This window comes from Schistocerca piceifrons, chromosome 4 (assembly GCF_021461385.2).
Source record: "Schistocerca piceifrons isolate TAMUIC-IGC-003096 chromosome 4, iqSchPice1.1, whole genome shotgun sequence".
Lineage (NCBI taxonomy): Eukaryota > Metazoa > Arthropoda > Insecta > Orthoptera > Acrididae > Schistocerca > Schistocerca piceifrons.
In genome coordinates this window covers 222,322,169-222,348,763 of record NC_060141.1, presented here as the reverse complement: position 1 = coordinate 222,348,763, position 26,595 = coordinate 222,322,169, and the positions used below count along the sequence as shown (strand labels likewise).

The following is a 26,595-nucleotide window of genomic DNA, read 5'->3' as shown; positions in this document are numbered from 1 at the left end:
GACTCGAACTCGGGAGCTTCTGTAAAGACCAGATACTGGCGAAATTAAGGCTTCGAGAGTGGACCGTGAGTCTTGCTTTGGTAGCTCAGATGGTAGAGCAATTGCCTGCAAAAGGCAAAAGTCTAGAGTTTGAGTCTCAATCCGGCACATAGTTTTAATCAGCCAGGAAGTTTCATATCAGCGCACACTCTCCTGCAGAGTGAAAATCTCATTCTGGACATATCGCAAACCCTCCAGTGTCTCCAAGCCTCTTCCACGTGTACAACCTTCTTTCGTAATTCTTAAACCAAGTGTTAGCAACGATTAAGTTATGCTCTGTGCAAATTTCCACCAGGCGGCTTCGTCTTTCATTTCTTACCCCCAGTCCATATTCAGCTACTACTTTTCCCTCTCATCCTTTTCCTACTGTCGAATTCCAGTCCCCCATGACTATTAAATTTTCGTCTCCCTTAAGTATCTGTATAATTTCTTTTATCACAAAACACATTTCTTCAAACTCTTCATCATCTGCGGAGTAATTTGGCATATAATCTTGTACTACTGTAGTAGGCGTGGACTTCATGTCTATACTGATGAAACTACGACAAAAAATGTGGAGGGGTGAGGATATTTACATGTTCGCCTTGGTTTATGAAAATCATTTTATTCCTCCACTAGTGGGACTGACAGCTGAGGCTGCATACTACTTGTGCTCTATGGGTTTAAGTCCTACACAATTCCCCCTTGTTCCACATGTGGTTATCTATTGTAAGTAATAAAAATGAAAGACGCAGTGTCCACAGATTTGGGGGCCAGGATGACTGTCACCTAGGACACCGAAACAGCGACCACATACCTGGGTGCAATACGCACCACCAATTTGAGGAATAAATGCTCTGAGTCTTTTCGAAAACTGGAAATAGAGACATCTTCTAACCCGTCACTGTCTAAGATGAGATTAGATCTATTGATCACCACCTTCGGACAGCTGTTTGGGAACCCTCCACAATGCCGCAAACTCTTCCAGTTTCCTTATAATGAGATGTCTTCCACATTTTTGTCAATAAGAAGCACCGCCTCTTTGTTTTATTTCAACCATCCCGTGTGTCGTGGGAGCAGCTTAGTTTACACTATTCGATGTTCAGCTTTCTGTGAGGGCCAATGGATTTAAACAAGTTAATGTCGGTTGATTACCTGACATAGAAAATAAATTCGAAATCATAGTAGATAAACAAAATGTATGACTATGTACAAAACTGTAGTCACACACTGCTTTGATGTGTTACAGCAAAATGCAATGTATCAAACTGTTTATGAAAAAACAAAACAAGAACCCTCTATAATAACTGATAATTTGTGCGATATGGCCTTCCTTCAGTACAGGCGACAAAACTTTACACAGGTCCGTGGAAGAGACATCGGTCACTGACAACCTGCTCCAGTCAACTAATACATGTACATTAATGGGATAACCACATATGGTTCATGTCGACATGCATATGGTACTTGTTTCTGAAATATCCGAAGAGAGAGGTCTGGTAAAATCTTATTGAATTCTCTACTATGTGACGTTAGTGACGTTTATATAGTTAATATTTTACTCCATTGGACATTACAAAAATAACGAGGAGGGAGAAACAGAGAGAAGAGAGAGAGATTGTGCCTTCAGTGAAGAGTGTGACACCATTACACTGTTGTAGTTCTAGCGTGGTAATAATAAGAATACGGTTAAAGAATTAGGACATATACAGGGGGATATTTATAAGCTGCCACTCGGTATCGATGAATTGCAGTTGTTACGCTTCTGAATTTCTTTCTGCAGTACACATCTACTCTGCATGCTTGTGAATTTCCTTCTGTAAGTTAGTGTGCTATTTTTCTTGTTGTGATAGCTCTCTAGCTAGTCAGTGGCAGATGGAGTACTAGATAGCCTTCTAACTATGGAACAGTGTTGTCGGAATGTTATGGGATTTCGAGAGAACTGACAGGAGTCTTCGACTTGGTTGGTGGACTTCAATTTTTCCTGCTCTGGCAAACGCCGTGTATTGTGCAAGAACGTACATAACATAAATAAGAGATGCGAGGGCTTCTTAATTGAAATTACACCCTTTATCCCTCGACGAACATGTGATAACGACTACGTGGCGGCAGGGTTTTACTATGGGAAGTTGTGGTAGGCTGCGCGAAACGGCAGCCAGCTTGTGTGAGTGCGGATATACCATAATTTTGGGAGGCTTTACATCTACAAATGATAATCACACTATTTGTCGGGAATAAAATGCTGTTGGAACCTAAAGTTACTGTGGTTAGTGCCCCGACATATCAGCAGGCGTGTCTGGGAAGTAATCAGACTAACAACGCTGTAAAAAATTACGTGTGTCTACCCGTAAGAGGAGGGCAGATTTAATGTGGAGAATTGCCATTTCAGCTGACTGACCAGTATATCCGACCGTAAGGGGTGATAAGTCACTTCGTAAACAGCTGCACATGATAGCAATGCAAGGACTCAGCTGGATCTGCTGTAATGTACAAACAGTGCTGTACAATAGAAGAACAAATGCTAAAGCTTACAAAAATGCCACCAAATTTAGACAGATGAAACTGTGAGTAACTGGTTACACAAATGAGAATTAAGTAAGTGTGCACAACGCAGTAAAGACAGTAAATGTGCTCACAAAAAGCGATCGTGAATAATGCATAAAATCTTTTATTCTGCTGTCATGATCACTTTGTATGACCACAGTCACGTGTTCTGTTGTATTATATGCAATTACTTCACAATCTATCACCCTATTGCTGATACATCTTTGTGTAAGCACTGGTGTATGTTCTCTTCCACTGTAAATAATTGTAGGTTATTTAACAAAGCTGGCTTGTGATTTTATTAACACCCTATGATAACAACCAGTTAAATTTTCAAAGACAATACAGCCTTTGTAACTGTGTTATTAATAACTTACGATCGGTCTGTGATATGAACATTGCCGTTCCTGATATATCTTACTCAATTATTTTCAAACTGTATTTTATAATTATTCACTTACTGTCACAGTTGTCAAATGACGATGTAGTTTGGTCTAAGCATAGTCGCCTGTTCCCTTGTTATTGCGCATGACTTTGACTGAGCACTGAAAGACCTGAGTCGAAACAAGGCCCCGGGAGTAGACATTATTCCATTAGAACTGTTGACGGCCTTGGGAGAGCCAGTACTGACAAAACTCTACCATCCGGTGGGCAAGATGTATGAGACAGGCGAAATACCCTCAGACTTCAGGAAGAATGTAATAATTCCAATCCCAAAGAAAGCAGGTGTTGACAGATGTGAAAATTACCGAACTATCAGTTTAATAAGTCACAGCTGCAAAATACTAACGCGAATTCTTTACAGACGAATGGAAAAACTAGTAGAAGCCGACCTTGGGGAAGATCAGTTCCGTAGAAATATTGGAACACGTAAGGCATACTGACCCTACGGCTTATCTTAGAAGCTAGCTTAAGGAAAGGCAAACCTACGTTTCTCGCATTTGTAGACTTAGAGAAAGCTTTTGACAATGTTGACTGGAATACTCTCTTTCAAATTCTGAAGGTGGCAGGGGGAAAATACAGGGAGCGAAAGGCTATTTACCATTTGTATAGAAACCAAATGGCAGTTATAAGAGTCGAGGGGCATGAAAGAGAAGCAGTGGTTGGGAAGGGAGTGAGACAGTGTTGTAGCCTATCACCGATGTTATTCAATCTGTATATTGAGCAGGCAGTAAAGGAAACAAAAGAAGAATTTGGAGTAGGTATTAAGATCCATGGAGAAGAAATAAAAACTTTAAGGTTCGCCGATGACATTGTAATTCTGTCAGAGACAGCAAAGGACTTGGAAGAGCAGTTGAACGGAATGGATAATGCCTTGAAGGGAGGATATAAGATGAACATCAACAAAAGCAAAACGAGGATAATGGAATGTAGTCGAATTAAGTCGGGTGATGTTGAGGGTATTAGATTAGGAAAAGAGACACTTAAAGTAGTAAAGGAGTTTTGCTATTTGGGGAGCAAAATAACTGATGATGGTCGAAGTAGAGAGGATATAAAATGTAGACTGGCAATGGGAAGGAAAGCGTTTCTGAAGAAGAGAAATTTTTTAATATCGAATATAGATTTAAGCGTCAGGAAGTCGTTTCTGAAAGTATTTGTATAGAGTGTAGCCATGTATGGAAGTGAAACATGGACGATAAATAGTTTAGACAAGATGTTGCTAATTAGTGTGAACTGTACTAATAAAAATTAATTTCAGCTTATCGAGATCAATATAACTGTTTTAGTAAGACAAAGTACTCCAGGTCGTTACGAACTGGCAAAATATTATGCGCATTCGGCCGCGAAACGGTCAGTGTCAACGTTCAGACCAGTCATACTGGATTACCGTTGCTGACCTACCATGAAAGTGTGCAAATTTAGCAACGAAATTCAGCTAAAAATCATTCAGTGTCACACTTAAGTCAATTCAATTATTTACTGAAACCGAGAAAGTAGGCAGTAACAAGTATGAAATTCTACAAGAGTTTCCTGTTGACTTCCACAGGGCGCCAGTACAGAATAAAGGTAGCAATAAAACGTATTGTGGGCGCGATAATTTCTAAAAATTGCTTTACTGATAGTCTATCTGCCTCCATCGAAATTAAAACGGAAAACAAACCAGACCTCCCTTGCAGTAGCAAACACCTTTCACTACTCTAGCAGACAACCCAGTCAAACAGCCCTCTATTATTACCCCAGACATGAATAAGCTGACAATTTCGCATTGAAAATGGCAAAATGATCTGCAGTTTCTGTTGCATAGAGCTTTCTGGACTCAAAAACATGAATTTTCTGCCTTTATGTCATCGCTTACGTGACAATCATTCGGGATGTTTATCGAAGTAACAAAATACTGTTATTAGCGAGTAAATTTAGTAGGATAATTCTGCACCACCCTAGGAAATAAACGGCGACATACCTGTCAAACGTATTCTACAATGTTTCGAATTCTCAATTAGACTCGCCTCACCCAGAAATGATCGCACTTCTAAAACGCGGTGGCATTAATACTGGGATCTGAATTACCATGTGCATAGGCAAATGGATTTTATTTGCATTCCTGTAAACGTGATTTGGATCTAAAGCGTAGCTACGATTAATATGCTGATGTATCGACTGTACCTAGAAATTTGAATAAAAAGTAGGGGGAATTATTTATGCGGCCCTCATCGTCAGTAACTGTCGTAGCTGTTTTCATTGTTAGGATTTCGTCATCTAAATCGGTAAAAATGAAACCCTACTTGTCTCACTTTCTTGACCGCCTATCTGTCTACCCAACCCTTAAAACCCGTTTACCTCGAGTACGGGTAGACATAATAAGAGGAAATGTTTCGCACTTCCTGCGGTATACGGTCCCTTGGTGGTGTATAACAGTGAGTTTCCATGTCAACGCAATCTAAAGATACGGCCGTTTATGTAAAGAAACTTACGGGAAAGGTCAAAAAATGGCTCTAAGAACTATGCTACCAAACTGCTTAGTTCATCAGTCTCCTAGACCTAGAACTACTTCAACCTACCTAACCTAAAGACATCACACACATCCAAGCCCGAGGTAGGATTCCAACCTGCGACTGAAGCAGCCGCGAGCTTCGTGACTGAAGTGCCTAGAACCGCACGGCCACCGCACCCGGCGAAACCTGTTTCACCTTATGTATAATGATAATACACTCCTGGAAATGGAAAAAAGAACACATTGACACCGGTGTGTCAGACCCACCATACTTGCTCCGGACACTGCGAGAGGGCTGTACAAGCAATGATCACACGCACGGCACAGCGGACACACCAGGAACCGCGGTGTTGGCCGTCGAATGGCGCTAGCTGTGCAGCATTTGTGCACCGCCGCCGTCAGTGTCAGCCAGTTTGCCGTGGCATACGGAGCTCCATCGCAGTCTTTAACACTGGTAGCATGCCGCGACACCGTGGACGTGAACCGTATGTGCAGTTGGCGGACTTTGAGCGAGGGCGTATAGTGGGCATGCGGGAGGCCGGCTGGACGTACCGCCGAATTGCTCAACACGTGGGGCGTGAGGTCTCCACAGTAAATCGATGTTGTCGCCAGTGGTCGGCGGAAGGTGCACGTACCCGTCGACCTGGGACCGGACCGCAGCGACACACGGATGCACGCCAAGACCGTAGGATCCTACGCAGTGCCGTAGGGGACCGCACCGCCACTTCCCAGCAAATTAGGGACACTGTTGCTCCTGGGGTATCGGCGAGGACCATTCGCAACCGTCTCCATGAAGCTGGGCTACGGTCCCGCACACCGTTAGGCCGTCTTCCGCTCACGCCCCAACATCGTGCAGCCCGCCTCCAGTGGTGTCGCGACAGGCGTGAATGGAGGGACGAATGGAGACGTGACGTCTTCAGCGATGAGAGTCGCTTCTGCCTTGGTGCCAATGATGGTCGTATGCGTGTTTGGCGCCGTGCAGGTGAGCGCCACAATCAGGACTGCATACGACCAAGGCACACAGGGCCAACACCCGGCATCATGGTGTGGGGAGCGATCTCCTACACTGGCCGTACACCACTGGTGATCGTCGAGGGGACACTGAATAGTCCACGGTACATCCAAACCGTCATCGAACCCATCGTTCTACCATTCCTAAACCGGCAAGGAACTTGCTGTTCCAACAGGACAATGCACGTCCGCATGTATCCCGTGCCACCCAACGTGCTCTAGAAGGTGTAAGTCAACTACCTTGGCCAGCAAGATCTCCGGATCTGTCCCCCATTGAGCATGTTTGGGACTGGATGAAGCGTCGTCTCACGCGGTCTGCACGTCCAGCACGAACGCTGGTCCAACTGAGGCTCCAGGTGGAAATGGCATGGCAAGCCGTTCCACAGGACTACATCCAGCATCTCTACGATCGTCTCCATGGGAGAATAGCAGCCTGCATTGCTGCGAAAGGTGGATATACAGTGTACTAGTGCCGACATTGTGCATGCTCTGTTGCCTGTGTCTATGTGCCTGTGGTTCTGTCAGTGTGATCATGTGATGTATCTGACCCCAGGAATGTGTCAATAAAGTTTCCTCTTCCTGGGACAATGAATTCACGGTGTTCTTATTTCAATTTCCAGGAGTGTATATACTGTCTAGTGAGGATAAACTGTATTCGCCAGCAACTCAGATCGTTTGCTCACAGAACATTTACGAAGTTACATTCAAATTTTGTTCGAAGTCGTCTGCAATATCCACTTATAAACACCCTAGGAACGTCGTATCCGATATCCACTCCTGAAGACACTGACAGATGCTGCAGTACAAGTACTAATTAATTTATTGTTATTGGTCCATGCATGACATTTTATTTCAGTATCAATTTAACGCACCTAGGTGTTGTCTATGGCTGAAAATAATGAACAAAAAATAAATAAACAGCAAACAACTTGATGTTCAAATCAAATGTAATTCACATGTAGCATATTACGACATAATTTCGTTGTTACATCTACATGACTACATCTACTGGATTTCTTTGCAATCCAGATTTACGTGCCTGGCAGATTGTTCATCGAACCACCTTCGGACTATTTCTCTACCGTCCCACTCTTCAACTGCGTGCGGTAAATGGACCACTTAAACCTTTTCTTACGAGCCGTGAATTACATTATTACTATGGTCATTTCTTCCTGTGTAAGTTCCCGAGGAAATAATGTTTTAGCATTCAGAACACATGTTGGTGATTGAAATTTCGTTCAAAGATCTCGCTGCAACGAAAAACGCTTTTGTTTTCATGAATGTCACCCCAACTCGCTTATCAAATCTGGGACTCTCTCTCCCCTATTTCGTGATATTACAAATCATGCTACCGTTCTTAGGACGTTTTTGGCGTGCATCGTCAATTTCGTCTGTCAAGGATCCCATACCGCACGGGAATAGCATAGCAGTGGACGGACAAACGTAGTGTAGGCAGCGTTTTCACTAGACCTGTTGCGTATTCTTAGCGTACGGCGAATAAAACGCAGTCTTTCGTTGGCTTTCCCCACCAAAGTATGTTGGCAATCGTTCCAAGTTTTACTGGGTACTGAGATGAATATACAGTATTTCGACTTGTGTTTTGTCCTGTAACCGAAAGTTAATTATTGTTACTGGACGCAGCTTTTGTATTTAATATATTCCTCATTCAACAGAGTACACTCCTCGTACACCACACGTAATTGTTTCAAAGCATTAAATTGTTACTGATGTCACCAAGTTGCAATGGTCATCTAAACTCAGTGTGCGATTTGCAGGGGGGGATGGGGGGGATTTCCCCCCCTCTGCATCAGACTATCCCCATCTCTGGTTTTAGTTTATGCATCCCAACCAGGATTGTTTATTTCCTAAGCACTGGAGTAAAACTTTACATATAATTTAAATTTGTGGAGCCGAACACTGGAAGTTTACTATTAATATGTTTGCTTATTAACTCTGAAAAAGTTATATGTAGTAGTTAAGCATTTCAAAACATCTAGAACTAAATGACAAGACGACGCACGCCATATTTCCGTAGCATGCCAGAATGTTGCAAGACGTCGCCCCAGCGAAACGAGGCTTTAGAGCCAGGTCTGTATTGTATGATGGATGTGATGTGCTACGTACGAAACTAAAACCTGCAATCAGATCCAAACGTCGTGGAAAACTGTGTAGAGGTGTCATCCTGCAACAAGATAACGCTCGCCCACATTCTCCCAAACGGACAGCCGACGCAATACAAGAGTTGAGATTCGAGGTTCTGGAAGATCCACCATACAGTCCAGACCTGGCTCCAAGCGATTTTCACATGTTTGGACCCTTAACGGAAGCACTACAGGGAAGAAGATTTGAAAGTGATGAAGACGTCATGCGGTGCAAAATTGGTTACAGATGCCACCGGTAAACGTATTTTCTGATGAAATAAAAAAACCCGTAAAACGTCGGGAAAACTGCATTGAAGTCCAGGGAGGTTACGTAGAAAAATAACGCATGTTTCAGTTTTCTATCATCAGTATAAGTACAGCTTTTCACAACTGTGCCTTTACTTTTTGAATTCCCCTCGTCTACATGTATGTAGATGATTTTGTAAATAAGCTCTAACTATAATGTACTTTTAAAGATATAACAAGGGATGGCTTTTCTGATAGTGCATACGCGTGAATAGTGAGTTTCGGCATTAACATCTATTTATAAATAACTGTTTAACCATGGGTAACGCTACGGTCCAAGCTAGTAACATATATAATTATACTAACCCCCTAAGACATCCCCCCCCCCCCCCCCCACTGGTAAAGCACAAATCGCACACTTGCCGTTTTGAAACAAAGGAAAATATTATAACGAAATATGGCAACTAAGAAACGGAACTATCCAAATAAACAAACATTTCCGGTTCAAGTCGTTGCAGTAGGTCTACTAGACCGTTACGTAAATTTTGAGCAAAATCCATTAGTAGATCGTTATCAGGAAAACCAGCCGTCACAATGCAAACTGCCACTACTAGAACGAAAGTTTCCAAACGTGTCAATGAGTAGTCGAGGAAAGTGGACGTATTCTGTATACTGAATCGCCGACGCACGCCACTTACGAGGGGACCCGCCAAGTGTCATACCACGATGTTGCTGAAGCTTCGCTCAGCGAAAGAGGGGACAAAAATAAGCGAACACGTGTTTTGGCTAATCAGCATAAGCTCGACCGCTTCTGGGAAAACGACGGTCAAAGTTTTCAATGCGCAGTCGCTATAGTGTAGATACTTTTTAGCAGCTGAGCCACCGCTTCAATTGAATCCTTACACGCTACAATGTCTGGTTCGTTTTCGATGGAGGCAGATAGACTATCAGTAAGGCAATTTTAAGAAATTATCGCGCCTCCAATACGTTGTATTGCTACATTTATTCTGTACCAGCGCCCTGTGGATGTCAATACGAAACTCTTGTAGAATTTCATACTTGTTACTGCCTACTTTTTCCGCTTTAGCCAATAATTGAATTGACTTAAGTGAGACATTGAATGATTTTTAGCTGAATTTCGTTACGAATCTTCACGCATTGCTAAATTTCCACACTTTCATGGTAGGTCAGCAACGGTAATCGAGTATGACTGGTCTGAATGTTGACACAGACCGTTTCGCGACCGAATGCACATAATATTTTGCTAATTCGTAAAGATCTGGGGTACTTTGTCTTACTAAAACAGTTACGTTATCTCGGTAAGCTGAAATTAATTTTTATTAGTACAGTTCATACTAATAAGCGTTTCTTTTTTCATTCATGTCTTATATTTACGTGTTGTGTATAACACACTGATCAGCATTAATATAGTCTTACTCATGATTGAAAACAGTCTGACAAAGTTCGGATAATTTCCCAATTTCACACCTGTGTGTAGTATGTTGGTAGCACTTCATCGCCATGCCTGTTATGCTGTGTAGCAGACTTTAAAGCTGTGCGGATCAGCATAACGAAAAGGCGAGGGGTCTCGCTCGTTTTGTCCACGACTGTACATGTGCAGACAAACTATCACACTGTCAGAAAAATTGGATGATTTATTCAAGAGCTAGAGGTTCGCAAATTGAGCAAGAAGTAGCGCCTTGGCCCACCACTGGCCCTTATCAGTTATGGAATTGTTGGATCTCCTCCTGAGGGGTATCAAGCTAAATTCTATCCAAATGGCATGTTACATTATCAAAATCCAGAGTTATTTGGAGGGCTCTGACCATAATGCTCCAAAGGTTCTCAGTTGGGGAGAGATCTGGTGACCTTGCTGGCCAAGGTAGAGTTTGGCAAGTATGAAGACAAGCAGAGGAAACTTTCGACGTGTGCAGGCAGGCATTATCTTGCTGAAATGCAAGCCCAGGATGGCTTGCCATGAAGGGCAACGAAATGGGCCATAGATTACCATCGGCGTACCGCTATGCTGTAAGGGTGCTGTGGTAGACAAACAAAGGGGTTCTGCTGTGAAAAGAAATTGCACCACTGACCATCATACCTGGTTGTTGGGCCATAAGGGGGGCAACATTCAGGTTGGTAGCCACCGCTGTCTGGGACGTCTCCAGCCACATCTTCAGCCTGGAATATGATTGACTGGAGCAGAGTTGTCTTCAGCGATGATTCCCGCTTTGAAATGAGCCCCAGGAACCAGTGAAGACGTGTCTGGGGATGCCCTGGACAGCAGTGGGATACCAACCTGACGGTCGCCCGCCATGCGGCCCGATAAGCAGGGGAGATGGTCTGGGGTGCCATTTCTTTTCATAGCAGGACATCTATGGTTGTGATCTGCTGCACACTTACAATAAAGCAGTACGTCAATAATGTTCTACACCCTGTTTTGTTGCCCTTCGTGGCAAGCCATCCTGGGCATACATTTCAGCAAGACAACGCTCAACTGCGCACGGCGAGAGTTTCTACTGATTGTCTTCGTGCTTGCCAAACCCTACTGTGGCCAGCAAGGAGGCCAGACCTCTCCCCAATTGCGAATGTTTGGAGCACAATGGGCAGGGCCCTCCAAACATCTCGTGATTTTGACGATCTAACTCCCCAGTTGTACAGAATTTGTCACTCTAAGCCTCAGCAGGGCATCCAACAGTTCTGTCAATCGATACCAAGCTGAGCAACTACTTACAGAGGGGCCAGAGGTGAAGCAACGCTTTATTGACTTGCTCAATTTGTGAAATCCGTTCTCTTGAATAAATCACCAAATTTTTCTGAATTTGTAATCATTAGTTTGTCTGTACATGTACATCATATCTGACGATATCTACCCAATACGGATAAGTCCTTTGTGGTGCGACGTTGCTTTTTTGTCTTTTAGAGTGTATTATGAACAACTTTTGAGACAGCTTTATCTGTGGAGGGTGGTTTCGGTAAATGGCGAAAAACTGCAGAAAACGTTCCTTGAGAGATACAGAGCATTCAAGGTCACATGGACATATGGTTGGAAATTCATTCCACGGGAGGTACTCTCTTGAAGACAGAGAGAAGAGTTCTTGCACTGTGTAGGTTCTAATGATTGAAAGGACACATGGGAACACACCAGGAAATGGGATTGTTGTGCCTGAATCAGTGTTTCAGCTCCGCACTCAAGAGGGTAGTGAGCTGGAGCACCATCTTGTAACAGCCACAGTATCCTTCACACCACCAAAGGCACGTCTTTCAGCAGGAGAGACAGGGTCATCAACAGGAAGCGAAGATATGCCTCGGCTGTGACGTGTTGTGGAAGGAATACTGGTCGCAGGAGGCAGTCGCCAGTAATCCACGTTAAGGCTCGTGCTGATGATTCGCTACCATCATATTATGGGGATTGTTAATAGCCCTCAGGTGGGCGTTGTGAAGATTGATGATACTGTTCCCCCCACAAAGGTAGCTTCATTTGTAAGATAAATGATAGACATTCAAGCACGGTCGTGGTCTGTGCGACGAACTAGCGACAAAACCATCGCCGTGAAGACAAGTTCGTAGTTAATCAACCATGCACGTGTTGTAAGTGGCACAGATACTGGTAGTTCTCATGCAGAATGTTGCACACAAGTTTTCTGGTTTACTTTAGGCTAGTGGGCCATCTGCCTGTTGCTGGTACTGGGGTTACTGTCAGAGATCTTTTACCTCCTGTTTCTAGTAGCTGCACCTCCTTGGAACACGTATGTAACTGTACACCCATATGACCTGTTTTTGCTTCTTATCCTCTCAGCTGTCGTTTCCTGCAGTTTGGCCGCATTTATCTACATCTACATGATTACTCTGCAATTCACATTTAAGTGCTTGGCAGAGGGTTCATCGAACCACAATCATACTATCTCTCTACCATTCCACTCCCGAACAGCGTGCGGGAAAAACGAACACCTAAACCTTTCTGTTCGAGCTCTGATTTCTCTTATTTTATTTTGATGATCATTCCTACCTATGTAGGTTGGGCTCAACAAAATATTTTCACATTCGGAAGAGAAAGCTGGTGACTGAAATTTCGTAAATAGATCTCGCCGCGACGAAAAACGTCTTTGCTTTAATGACTTCCATCCCAACTCGTGTATCATATCTGCCACACTCTCTCCCCTATTACGCGATAATACAAAACGAGCTGCCCTTTTTTGCACGCTTTCGATGTCTTCCGTCAATCCCACCTGGTAAGGATCCCACACCGCGCAGCAATATTCTAACAGAGGACGAACGAGTGTAGTGTAAGCTGTGTCTTTAGTGGACTTGTTGCATATTCTAAGTGTCCTGCCAATGGAACGCAACCTTTGGCTCGCCTTCCCCACAATATTATATATGTGGTCTTTCCAACTGAAGTTGTTCGTAATTTTAACACCCAGGTACTTAGTTGAATTGACAGCCTTGAGAATTGTACTATTTATCGAGTAATGGAATTCCAACGGATTTCTTTTGGAGCTCATGTGGATCACCTCACACTTTTTGTTATTTAGCGTCAACTGCCACCTGCCACACCATACAGCAATCTTTTCTAAATCGCTTTGCAACTGATACTGGTCTTCGGATGACCTTACTAGACGGTTAATTACAGCATCATCTGCGAACAACCTAAGAGAACTGCTCAGATTGACACCCAGGTCTTTTATATAGATCAGGAAGAGCAGAGGTCCCAGGACGCTTCCCTGGGGAACACCTGATATCACTTCAGTTTTACTCGATGATTTGCCGTCTATTACTATGAACTGCGACCTTCCTGACAGGAAATCACGAATCCAGTTGCACAACTGAGACGATACCCCATAGGCCCGCAGCTTGATTAGAAGTCGCTTGTGAGGAACGGTGTCAAAAGCTTTCTGGAAATCTAGAAATACGGAATCAACTTGAGATCCCCTGTCGATAGCGGCCATCCTCTATATGAGGGACATTCAATAAGTAATGCAACAATTTTTTTTTTTTCTGAAAGCAGGTTCGTTTCATTCATGATTCCAATATAACATATTATTTCCCACTCTTTTGGCTCCAACCCTATTTTTAAACATAGTCTCCATTCAATTTGATTGCCTTGAGCCACTTTACTGAGAGGGCTTGTATCCCCGCATGGTATCACGCTACTGGATGATGCTGGACATACCGTCTTGTTGCACCAATAAGCTCCAAATCATTCATGTACTGCTTCCCATGGACAGCATTTTTCATTGGGCCTAACCGACTGAAGTCGAAAGGTGCGCGAGTCGAGCAGTAGGATGGATGGGGGGAAAGAGTTCAATGAAGTTTTGTGACCTCCTCTCAGAGGTCAAAATCTTCTACCTGAAATAACCTTAGGGATGCACTCGACTATAAGCGAAGAAATATCCACTAACATTGTAACTGCTGTGTTCATCGCACTCTTTTTCTGTTTGTAACATAGCTGAAACCTGCAATACGTCTACTAACAGAAAAATGAAGGGGTTTGGACGAGCTGAATAGTATCGGTATATTAGTTTGGCTTCGGGGACACGCAACACAACGTTAAACCTTTTACTTAGCTTAAAACATAGTTTGAAGAGAGACATACGTACATTTATAGCACATATAGATAAATAACCAAATAAATAAATAATTCCCGTGAAACCAGTCATGTTGTCTACAAGCTAAGCTGCAAGCACTGTGCTACATTCTATGTAGGCATGACAACTAACAAGCTCTCAGTCCACAAGAATAGCCATGACAAAATGTGGCCAAGAAACAAGTGGACCACCCTGTTGCTGAACACTCTGCCAAATATGATATCCTTCATTTCAATTACTGCTTCACTGCCTGTGCCCTATGGATGCTCACCACCAACACCACCTTTTCTAAACTGCACATGTGAGAAATTTCCCTGCAATACATCCTGCCTTCATTAGTCACTGTCCCCACCCACCCAGCCCCTTCCCTGTTCCCATCCGAGCACTACACAGCTGTCTTTCCACCACCACACCCAGTCCTTTTATATCTCTCCTTATCCACTACTCCCCCCCCCCCCCCCAACCTCTCCCGTGCCCTCTGTCTAACCTGCAACACTTCACTGTCTGACACCCCCACCATACTACCCCTCCCCATCCCAGCCTCCTCCTTACCCCCACCCCGTCACCACTCCATCATGCACTGGTGCTGCTGCTTGCAGTGTGGTTTCAGTTACCTGAGATTGCAATTGTGTGCGAGAGTTGCGTTTGCATGAGCGTGTGTGTGTGTGTATACATCTATTGTTGACGAAGGCCTTAATGGCTGAAAGCTTTAATTGTGAGAGTCTCTTTGTTGTGCCTATCTGCAGCTCAGCATCTCTGCTATATGGTGAGTAGTAACTCCCTTTCTCATAATACAGTTAATAAATAAATAAATGTGCACCTGCAAGGCTTCCCACAAGTGTCTACATAACAGTTTACATGCAGAGTATATATTTCTATTTTTCCCAAATTAAAGTTATCAAACTACTGACAACAAACACATAAGCCTGAGATGGTAGAGGGTATAGAATAGTCTTACATTTATAGACGTCATCTTACATTTAGAGACGAAGCTTTGGCTATTGAAGTCGTGGAGATTTATTTTGAAAAATTCAGGAAGGCAAGGCTCGGCAATTGATATTTGCATCAAAAAAGGCTTAAGTTTTCCCAATATGTTGAACTGTTTGATACAGTATCAACATTGCTTGAATGATTATGTGATATTGACTCACATGACACTAGTGCAAGAGATATGCAAGAACCTATGAACTGGGCACTGCAACAGCCTATTGCTTGGATTGAAATGTGACGATTTTGTAAAACACAGAAAGAAATAGCATTAAATTCTACCATTGTACAAACTGGTATCGTATTTGAACAGGTTTGCAATAAACGTTGTTATCAACATTGCTTGAACGATTATGTGACATTGACTCACATGACACTAGTGCAAGAGATATGCAAGAACCTATGAACTGGGCACTGCAACAGCCTATTGCTTGGATTAAAATGTGACGATTTTGTGAAACACAGAAAGAAATAGCATTAAATTCTACCATTGTAAAAACTTGTATCGTATTTGAACAGGTTTGCAATAAACATTGTCAAACACATTTGGACTAGGTATACAAACATTAATGCTGATTTTTAAGTAAAGGTAACATTCAAAAACAGAAATGTTGTTCTTCAAAAAACATTGATTCAGAAACCAGACCAGTATTTTATTTGGTTATGGGAGACTGTAATGATTTACTAAGTGGGTTGCAAATTACAAATTTGGTCACTGTTCACGTATTAGAATACAGTATAAAAGTGTTACCAGCTTTTAATCATCTTTAGAAGATGATTGTGACATTCAGTTGAAACAAGAAGAAAAATTAATCCAAAATGAAATATCTAACAAAGGAATTAAATTACACTAAACTAACTGTTATTCTTATCGCTAGAATAAATTACAGCGACAAGACCCGTCATGGGGATAGTAACAACAGACATCACTATGGATCGTGGGACGAGCAGAAGTCTGAGAATGGGACAGAATTGTAACTGCAATCTTTCTTTCATATGACCTGCACTGTAGAAGATATTGCAGTCTTTTTTCACAGTTACTCAAGGTGAGAGTTGGAAGAGGAACAGTGACACCAGCTCAGCTGTGAGCTTTGAAGATCGTGGTGAGGGGAATGATGAGTGAGTGGCAAATTTCCTCATGTTGCCAACAATGAGAATCTATACAATCTACTTTGGCTTTTTATGAACATCTACCACATTTAAACAGCAGTTTGCCTGAATCTACTTGTAATCTGAATGAAACTGACTTTAAAATTGGACAAATGCTCAACAACAGTATCCGTTTCTGCAGAGGATGGTAAAAGTGTAGATAGGGGCCAGAGGTGTACTTATGTGTGTCTCGCTACAATGTTGTTGACACTCACCATGACATATGACTGGAATTAAAGGGAGAGTGTCAGCTGGTTCTACACAGCCAATGAGAGGGTAGCAAGCTGTTGATATTTTTGGATGGAAGAGACATACTACAGACTACAGGGTTAGTAAGAAAAAAAAGTAGAAAACAAAATGGCCTGAAAATTAATGTAAACCAATCTTTCTGTTTATTTTACTTCTTGTAGTATTTTCAAAATATAGACAATACATGGCACAAGTTTACAATAGATATATGTTAACTTTTTGGCAGATACTTTACATCAGTAAAACAGTTGTAATTTTGATTAGTCAGAATAAGACAAAAATAAAATTTTTCAATGAGCCTCTTAAGAAAACGGGGGTGGGGGGTCACCTCATACCCAAGTTCATCTTATACTTCAGTAAATATGGTAAATATTGTGAGGCAAAGAACAATCCTCTTATACTCACTGCTACTAGATAACATAACTGTCTAAAAAAGTTTAATAACTCATTTTTCAGAACATTCACTCACCTCTCTTTTCCGCCTTGCATTTATTGCAGTGCAATTTAGTTCTGTAACCTCACGTTCAGGCAGCCATGGTCTATCCCACACCTGTACGTCACACAGTTGCTTGTTCTGAAATAACACCACACCGTAAGATGAAAATCTGTGGATTTAGTTTTAACACATATATACACAAAGAATTAAGTTGTATGAAAAGGAGAAGTCTCCTGAGAAAATTTTACAACTATATGCGTGGCAAATGATTACTTTCAGGAAGTGAAACTGAAAGTAGTGCTGATAGACACAATTAAAATTTTCAAAATAGTTTTGACAATTTGTGGTATTATGCAACCCAAAACACAACAACAAATCTTCAAAAGATGCCTTTTGTGCAAAGGTAGCATTATTGTTAACACTGTTAAAAAGCTCTATTCAAATATATATTGAAGTGTGGACTTGGTTGTCACTGCTTACAGTCATAAGCATGCAGCAATCCGGCTTTATTGGTGTACCCAAGCACTATGCTCAAGGGTGAGACTTGGTGATAGGAAATGATGGGAATCGTTTTTGTCAGTGACACACATTTATTTTTCAATACTTTACAAGATAATACAAACAATGTTTATCATTAATGTCCATACATAAGATCCATTGTACTGGCAGTATGGTTCAATGACCGATCTTGGTGGGGTGTACACTCTGGTGATGAGCTGTGGCGCGACCATGTGGACCACGCAAGACAAATGCTGCATCTCCGAAAGTCCAGTTTCTGTTGTGACCCATGGATCGTCATGACTTTCACAGGTGGGAGAAAAAGCTCTACAAAATGAATGGATGCACGTCGTGAAATGAGAAAATGTGAAAGATTTCACATTCACGGTTGTGAGGGATCATGTTAACTTGGCTTGGTTTATGGCAAGAAAGGTTGGAGATGTCGAGAAAGGTTGGAGACATGAGTTGCATCGCCTTTACCAGCTCGCACAGCCTGCCTGCTCTGTCCCATATGGGCCTGTGCATGATGCACCATTGCCAAAATTTGGTGTAGCAGGAAAGCTGCATGTGTGGGCCATGCGAATGCCTGGCACCGTTTAGTTGTGTCAGATGTGCTGCAGTACTGCCCTTCATGCGTTTCTCTCAGGGAGCATTGTTCCATAGCTGCAAAAAAAAAAAATGCCGATCGGTCCATGGCCTGCATTTGTTTAAGTACGCATGTTGCATGGTGACAGTGTGGGCGCAGCTGCGCTGGGCTGGTCAGCAGTGGAGGGCTGGTGGCCCAAGAAGTCAGCATGCCAGACTGGCGTTGTTGGGCGTGTCCTTGCACAGTCAGCTAGTGACAGTGCCGGTAGCATGTGTTGGCTAGAAACTTTCTGTAGCAAAGTGTGATGGATGTGTGTGGCTGCAAGTCAGTTGGGAAGATGTCTCAAAGGCCAATGCACAGATATCTTAATAACGACGTGGAGTGTTCAGTAGTGCTACACTTAATGCACTACAGTAGAACAGATTTAACTTTTTAAATTGTTCAGAGCGACATCAAGAATGACAAGTCCAGGTGTTCACATGTGGCATGTCCCACAAGTTCATCAACTGACTCAGTTGCAGGAGCACAGTGCATTGCTTGATCCAGCCTCAAAACTCGAGGCAACACAGATCCGGAGAGTGTACACGAGTATGGTGTCTTCATGACTTCAACGAAGGTCCTAGAGCTGCTAAGGACAAGTCCAGTGGCACAGAGGGCAATGTGTGGAGCTCAATGGCAATGCAAATACAGTAGCTGGCACAAACACCAATCTTGCCTTTACACCCAATGTGGCAGAGCCACAGAGGCACAAATGCAGGCCCAGGAGCTACAAAGGACATGGGAGGCACTGTCTGGAGCTCGACTGGATCTATCGGCTGAAGGTGTGTTCAGCTGGGGATGGGATCTCTACAGCACAGACATTTGAATCAGACGTGGAGGCCAGGGCATGTGCTGTAGTCCACTGGCTGCTGTGGTGAGGATCCGGGCGGCACCATGGGCTGCCTGGTTGGTGTGGTGGGAGGTGTATGTGGTGCCAAAATAACAGCAGGCTGCAGCTGTGCATCACCGGTGGCTACAGGTGCGGGATCTGTCTGACTGCTGGTGGAAATAGTGTCATCTGCTGTCAGATCTTCCTCGGGGACTAAAAAGCATGTGGCTGCTGGAGCAGGCAAGTTGCAAGCTGGCTTGATGTGGTTGGTTGAGACTGTAGACTGTTTCCTTTTGCACTCAATGTCCAACTTTTTTCCCTCAAGTGATCACATGATGTGGTCCAGAGCAGGAGAGCTAGAGAGGTGACTGTTCTGTGTTGGTATGCAACATGATGCGCTTGCGCATGCAGTGCTGCAGGTTGGTGTGCACGAATATCTTCCCAGTGCTGTACTGCATCGGCTCGTACTCTCGGAGACCAGCCATTTGAGTGTGCAGGTATTTTACTGGAGTGGGTGCCATGGCTCCATGTGGGTGTGATACTTCTACAAAATCACCCAGTCTTGTCAGAGGCTGTCCATAAATGAGATCGGCAGGTGCCACATCGATCTCCTCCTTTGGCATTACTTGCAGGCCGAGCAGCACCAGTGGGAGTGCCTCAGGCCGTGAGGTGTCATGGAAAGTTAGGGCAGCTTTCAGAGTCCTGTGGTGCCATTCAACCATGCCATTTGACGCCGGATGGTGGCGTGTTGTCTTGTGTAATCGGATGCCACACTGTCTGGCGACGTGTGTGAACAATGTGCAGTGAAACTGGCAACTGTGGTCAGTCGTCACATTACTGGGACATATAAAGCATGCCACTTAGGTGTCAACGAATGTGGTGGCAACGGTCTTGGCAGTGAAATCTATGATTGGTGTTGATGCAACCAGTGAGTGAAGTGGTCCACTATACTTATAAGATACCATGTGCCTTAAGAGAGGGAGAGAGCAGGCCAATGAGGTCCACATGGACGTGTGCAAATTGACATGTTGCATTGGGGAAGGTGCCTCCTGACTTTGGCAAGCTGACATGGCATATGAGAGCATGCCCATTTGCAGCAATCCTTCTGAACCCTGCACCAGATGAAACACACAGCGAGGAGGATCAAAATCCTGTTGGTGTCAGGGTGTTACAGCACGTGCACACAGTCAAGGGCACTGCACCAGAATTTTTCTGGGAGGAACAGTTGGTGAGCACTGGCTGAGATGTCACACTAAATTTTCCATGTAGTTCTGGGGACAGGTACCAACCTCTGTTGCAAGCTGCTGGAGGTGGTGTGACAGAAACTGTGCAGTTCTTCATCATTCTCCTGTACTTTGCCAATGTCCTCAAAGTTTTCACGAGGATGATATAATGGCACACGCTCAAGTCAAACAATCAGCAGCTATGTTGTCTATCCCCAAAATATGATGGATGTCTGTAGTAAATTGTGACATTGCTGGATATGACACGGTGAAAAGAGTGATTGTTGTGAAACACATGAGTAATCAGTTTGTGGTCAGTGAAGATGATGAATTGACAGACTACTACTGATGGGCGGAAGTATTTCACTGCTGCATATACCGCAAGCAACTCTTGGCCATAAGCATTCCAAGTGCATTGCGATTCCGATAGCTTCTTAGAGATAAAACCGAACATCTACCAGCTCCCATCAAGGTGCTGTTGTAACACCATGCTGATGTTGGTCTGACTGGCATTCACCACTACATCTAAGATCACACTGTGTTGCTTCTGTGACATTTCATTTTGAGTCCATGAATCTCTACTTCAGCATGTCTGTCCAATTCACAGGGGTCTTTCCTTTCGAATTGGGACTGTGTAGTGCCTTAGTCATGGGCTCTTGCATGGTGGTAGCATTGGACAGAGCTTGGCGGTAAAAGTTCAGCATGCCAAGGTAACTGAGTTATTTCTTGTGCATCTGAGGATGCAGCATGTTTAGAATCACTTGCACTTTGTCCAGCTGTGGAGTCAATCTGGTGGAGGTAATTAAGTGGCCATGGACCACGTTTCACATCACACTGAATGCACACTTCACTGGATTGACAATGATGCCAGCTTCACTCAGGTGCTGAAAGATGGTAGTTAGGTGGTGGCAATGGATCTTCAGCAACTTGGACTGCACCAGGACATCGTCAAGGTATGTGAAACAAAATGGCAAGCCTCACAATATGCCATCCAGGGACTGCTGCCAGGTATAGGCAGCAGTGCAAAGACCATACGTCACCAACAGGCTTTCAGAAAGCCCAAAGGGCATTACAATAGCTGTTTTCTCAATGTCTTCGGGTGCCACCAGAATTTGAGTATATGTTTTGCACAATCAATCTTGCTAAATAATGCACAGCCTGCCAATGCATGGCTAAAGTCTTGAAGGTGTGGGACTGGATCTGTCTGGCACTGTTTGTGAGCTAAGAGCATGACACTCCCCACATGGGCACCATGACTTGTCTTTCTTCAGTCTAAATGTGGCACCAATGACCATGGGCTGCTTGACTGTCGAACTGTGCCTTCCCACAGCGTGTCCTTCAAATCTGCCTTTGCTACTGCAAGTCTATTGGGTGCGAGTTGACGTGGGTGGCATGATGTGGGAGGGCAGGACATGGTTATTGTGTCATGCACCATCAAATGATTAATGTCCTTTGGTGCACCAGCCAGGCAAGTGAGGTCATGGAATTCTTTGAGGATGTCATCATATGGTCTAGAGCACTTCACAGTTTTTATACTGTACAATGTGGCCTGCCAGTGCTGTATCACAGTCTTTAAATTTGTTGTCACATCAATGAGCTGGCCATTTGTTATGTTGGCTAGCAACCTGTAGTGGCTAAGAAAGTCTGCACCTAGGATCAGGTCATTTTCATCAGCCACAGAAAACATCCACAAATATGTATGGTGTATTTCTAGGTCTAAATTGCTGTTGTGTGTGCAGTAAGTTTTAATGGCAAAAATTGTTTGCTGCCTGTGAGGGAGGGTACCTCAGCCTTCCCTGCTGTCTCCTAATATAGGATGGAGGAATATTGCAAGGTCTGAACCCATGTTTACAAGATACTTCACGCTGCCCACACATGCTATGAAGAGACATCTTGATACTGAATTGCAGCCAGGTGCTCATAGACCTGGTTGCATTTGGCATTTGGGAGCATGTAGGGAGGATGACACTTTGTTGCTTCATTGACGAAGCGTGCATGCATGCATTATGTGGATTTATCAGTTCATTCTTACATAAATTTCAGTTGAATTTCAATAATTATTACAATTTATCCTAGCATGTTGTGCTTATCATTAAGTGTTTTGCAAAATTGTATTTATTATGGATTAAAGTATGGATGGGCAGGGGGGTTAATTTGATGGTCTCTATTGTCATGCTATTGTAATGAAAATCATGAAAAGGAAAGTTGCTACTCACCATACTCACCATATAGCGGAGATACCGAGTCACAGATAGGCTAAACAAAAAGACCCTCACAATTAAAGCTTTGGGCCATTGACGTTTCTCAACAACAGATGACAGATACACATATGCACACACACACACACACACACACACACACACACACACACACACACACACACACACACACACACACACACACACTCAAATGCAGCTCACACACATGACTGCAGTCTCACGCAATTGTAAGGTTTCAGTTGCCTGAGACTGCAACATGAGGACTATCTGTGTTTGCATGTGTGTGTGTGTGCATGTGTGTGTGTGTGTATGTGTGTCTGTTGTCTATTGTTGATGAAGGCCAATGGCTGAAGGCTTTAATTGTGAGAATCTTTTTGTTGTGCCTGTCTACAACTCAGCATCTCCACTACATGGCAAGCAGCAATTTCCCTTTTCATAATATTGTACATTCCATCCTGGATTTTTCATTGTTTGATTATTGGAATGAAAATTAATAACTAATGGTAGAATACAGAAGTAATTGTTACATTGGAAACAGAGAGCTAAATGAATATATTTGTCATGTGTATCAGATATTTTTGCTTTTCCCATTTATGTTTTATGACTTTTGTTGACCGTGAGAGAAGAATAGTAATATAAGATGTCAGATTTAGTTATTTAATGAAAATCTTCTAAGAAAGTTAGTTGTCCTGATCTGAATGAAGCTGCTGCACACTATGCGTCAGTCTCCATCTTTTGCAGGAAGTCCTGTGTTTTGCAGTGATGGTACAGTATCATGTTTGTATAGCAAGAGAATTGCTTTCAAGTATTTCTACCCTGGCCACCAGGAGAGCTGGGTTTTATGAGCAGTTTGTTTCTCCATGCACATGTTTAGCTTAGATTTAAATTTATTTTCTGTTTTGACTACACTCTGATACCGTGCTATGATGTTTTTCAACATCCTTTCTGATTAAAAACTGTGATTCTGTAAGGAGGCTATGCCCCAATTCAATTATTCTTGAGTTATGAGTGGAGAGTAGCCTAATGTGTTGGAACTAATAAAATTTGTTATTCCATTCCTGAGTTTTTTCCTCCTATATATAGAACACATCTGACAACTGTCGGGCAGCATTTCCCCTATAAGCACCGACAAATGGTGATCCAAAGGTGCCCGGAGGGAAAAGTAATGTGTCAGAGACACAGTGAACCATGCAATGGTTAAAGAGTGCACTGTTTCAGGATTAGCACTAAGCCTTTGCCACCATTCTGGCCACACAGTCCTGTTCTTTGGTTTGCACAAGCAGAGGCATATTTCTGCTGCATGGGAAAATGGCCAATGTGTCTTTAATCCGTTGGACCGCAGATTTGCAGTCGAGGTACAAGATATCATTACCGCACCACCTGAGAAAGGCGCATACACTAAGCTCAAGACAGAATTGATACAACATGTGGCTGCCTCCCAGGAAGATCACATGATCACATTAGGCAAGTGCTAACATGGGAAGAGATCTGCAATAGCAAGCCATTGCAGTAACTGTGTCATCTGCGCAGTAAAATTAACATGGGCATAGTATCGGATACCTTGCTATGAACATTATGGGCTATCCACTTGCCACTGCAGATCAAGGCAATCATTGCCTCGCAGATGGACATGCAGCTCAATTGAGCAACACACAGGTATGTTGGTAACATTGCTAGTTTGGTAATCAGGTGAAGAAGTGTTCACCATCTTGTTTGTTCCCAAATGTCGATGACAGTCAGTAGTAGGCACAACTTATTTCCGAACATCCTTCAAGCACCTGTTTTTAATTGATTAAGGGTACGGTATAGAATTCCTGGTAGACGCTGGCTCTGACCTGAGTATATTGCCTTGTACGTCTCCGCATCATTGTCAGGTGCCAATTGCTTTTTGCCTAACAGCTACCAACAACTCTTCAATTGCTTTGTATGCCAGTCAGCAGTTGGACCTTAGTATTGGACTGTACCACCCATATGTGTGGGATTTCACCATTGCGGACATCACAGAGGTAGAACAGACCTGGTGCACTACCAGCTACTACCAAATGTGGCGAATGCCCACTTGGTGGACAATGTCACCAGCCTTGTTGTCACCAGCTTCCACTCCCGCACAGCAGTCCACAGTGCCAGCTGACGGAGGCTTCAAGTGGTGAGTACGCTGCATTACTGAGGGACTACCTCACTTTGACCAGACCACCCGGTGCCCCAAGGTGAATACCCGATGATACAGTGCACCATATTAAAAGAATGGATGGACTCTCCATGGTGTCTATGTCTAGATGTTTGCTAAATCTTTGGCTCCAGACTATTAAGCAACTGCGAAGGCCGAATTTGATTTGATGTTATGGGGAAGATTAATGCAACCATACAAAAGTCTTTGGTCATCGGCATTGTACTTAGTGCCAAAGAAAGGTGACACCTGGCACCAATGCAGTGATTATTACGGCTTAACTTTCAAACATTCTCCGGCAGATACTCTATACTACCATTACAGGAACTTTAATTACACACTACATGGTGCCACCATTTTCACCATCTTGGACTGAGCAAAACCTTACACCCTGATACCTGCAGCTGCAGGAGACATACCAAAACCACCATAATCTCACCTTTTGGTTTATATGAGAGAGCATGATTATGACCTTCGGCTTATGCAATGCAGCTCAAATGTAGCAGAGATTTACAGATTCTGTTCTCCAAAGATTACCATTTTGCTTTGTTTACCTCGATGATGCCCTGGTGTGCTCCACCAATGTGGACAACATCAGCTCCTGCTTGAAGTCTTTGGATAAGTAGAACAATACGGAGCCATAATGAACATAGCCAAATGTGTTTCTGGCAGTCAGAAGTGATGCTTCTTGGTCATAAAATCTGAGCTGTGGGCTTTCTTCCTTTGACCAAAAAGGTAGAAGCAATACTACAACCACCCAGGCCACCTACAGCCAAGGAATTACAACATTTCTTGTGTGTGCTTAATTTCTACAGATGACACCTTCCCCATGCAGCAGAGATACAGGAACCTTTGACAGCAACATTGTCAGCTCCTAATGTTAAAACAGGAAGTCTCTCGTGCACTGGACAGAAGATATGTGCTCCACATTCAAGGATACAAAGAAGAGCAATGCCGATGGCAGCGCTTTAAGCATTCCCAAAACTTGATGCACCACAAACTACTGTTGTGGATATGAGCCAGATACCCATTGGTGCAGCACTCTAACAATGCCTGGCAGCCACTGGCATATTACTCCCACACATGAAATATATGACTGTGAGCTTCTGGCTGTGTACCATGCAGTCAGATATCTTCATCTGCAAGTCGTAGTGTGAGTCTTTACTTTCACGACTTCTCTGTCTTCTACATTGACCTCTAAATGTTTACCAATCACAGGCAATGTATGTGTGGTGGAGGGGGGGGGGGGGGGGCTAGTGGTAGTAAAAAAGTAGAGCCAAATGTTGTAAATAGGGTGGATAAATTTGAGCTTCAAATCCCTCAGCTTTCCCATTGCCAAAGGACACCTTGTACGCAGATGAATTCTTCAGACATGAGGCTACTTTTTTTCCTTCATCACACTTTTCTAGAACACTTGTGTTGTATGTGCCAGTTATTGCTTAGCCCTTAGCAATATAATTGTCGAGAAGAACTCTTTTTGTATTCCAGATAAGACTTCTTGTCATCTTTCTTACAGGTGAAATTAACTTGACTTTATGGTGCAAAATTAATAGCTGCCACTGACTGCACATGGGTTTGTTTCTTACATGAGGTGTTACCCACAGGAAAAAAAAAAAAAAAAAACAGTGCACAAGATTGACTGCATTCTTTTTAAAATGATCCAAACATTAAGTCTTCATGATTTTATTTTAGCAGCTTCTATTGGTTATTGGTTCTTCATTGATAAAAGTGAGGCTGAT

The 26,595-nt window shown here is 43.2% G+C and overlaps 1 protein-coding gene across 2 annotated transcripts in view; it reads right to left on the bottom strand.

Annotated features, from left to right (window-relative positions):
• LOC124796461 (multicystatin-like) overlaps positions 1 to 26,595 on the bottom strand; it is a 256,291-nt gene that overhangs the window by 137,276 nt on the left and 92,420 nt on the right. For both annotated transcript variants that reach the window (XM_047260685.1, XM_047260684.1), the window contains one exon: positions 17,329 to 17,433. In XM_047260685.1, the coding sequence (XP_047116641.1) occupies positions 17,329 to 17,433 (105 nt within the window). The remainder of the gene's footprint in view (positions 1 to 17,328; positions 17,434 to 26,595) is intronic.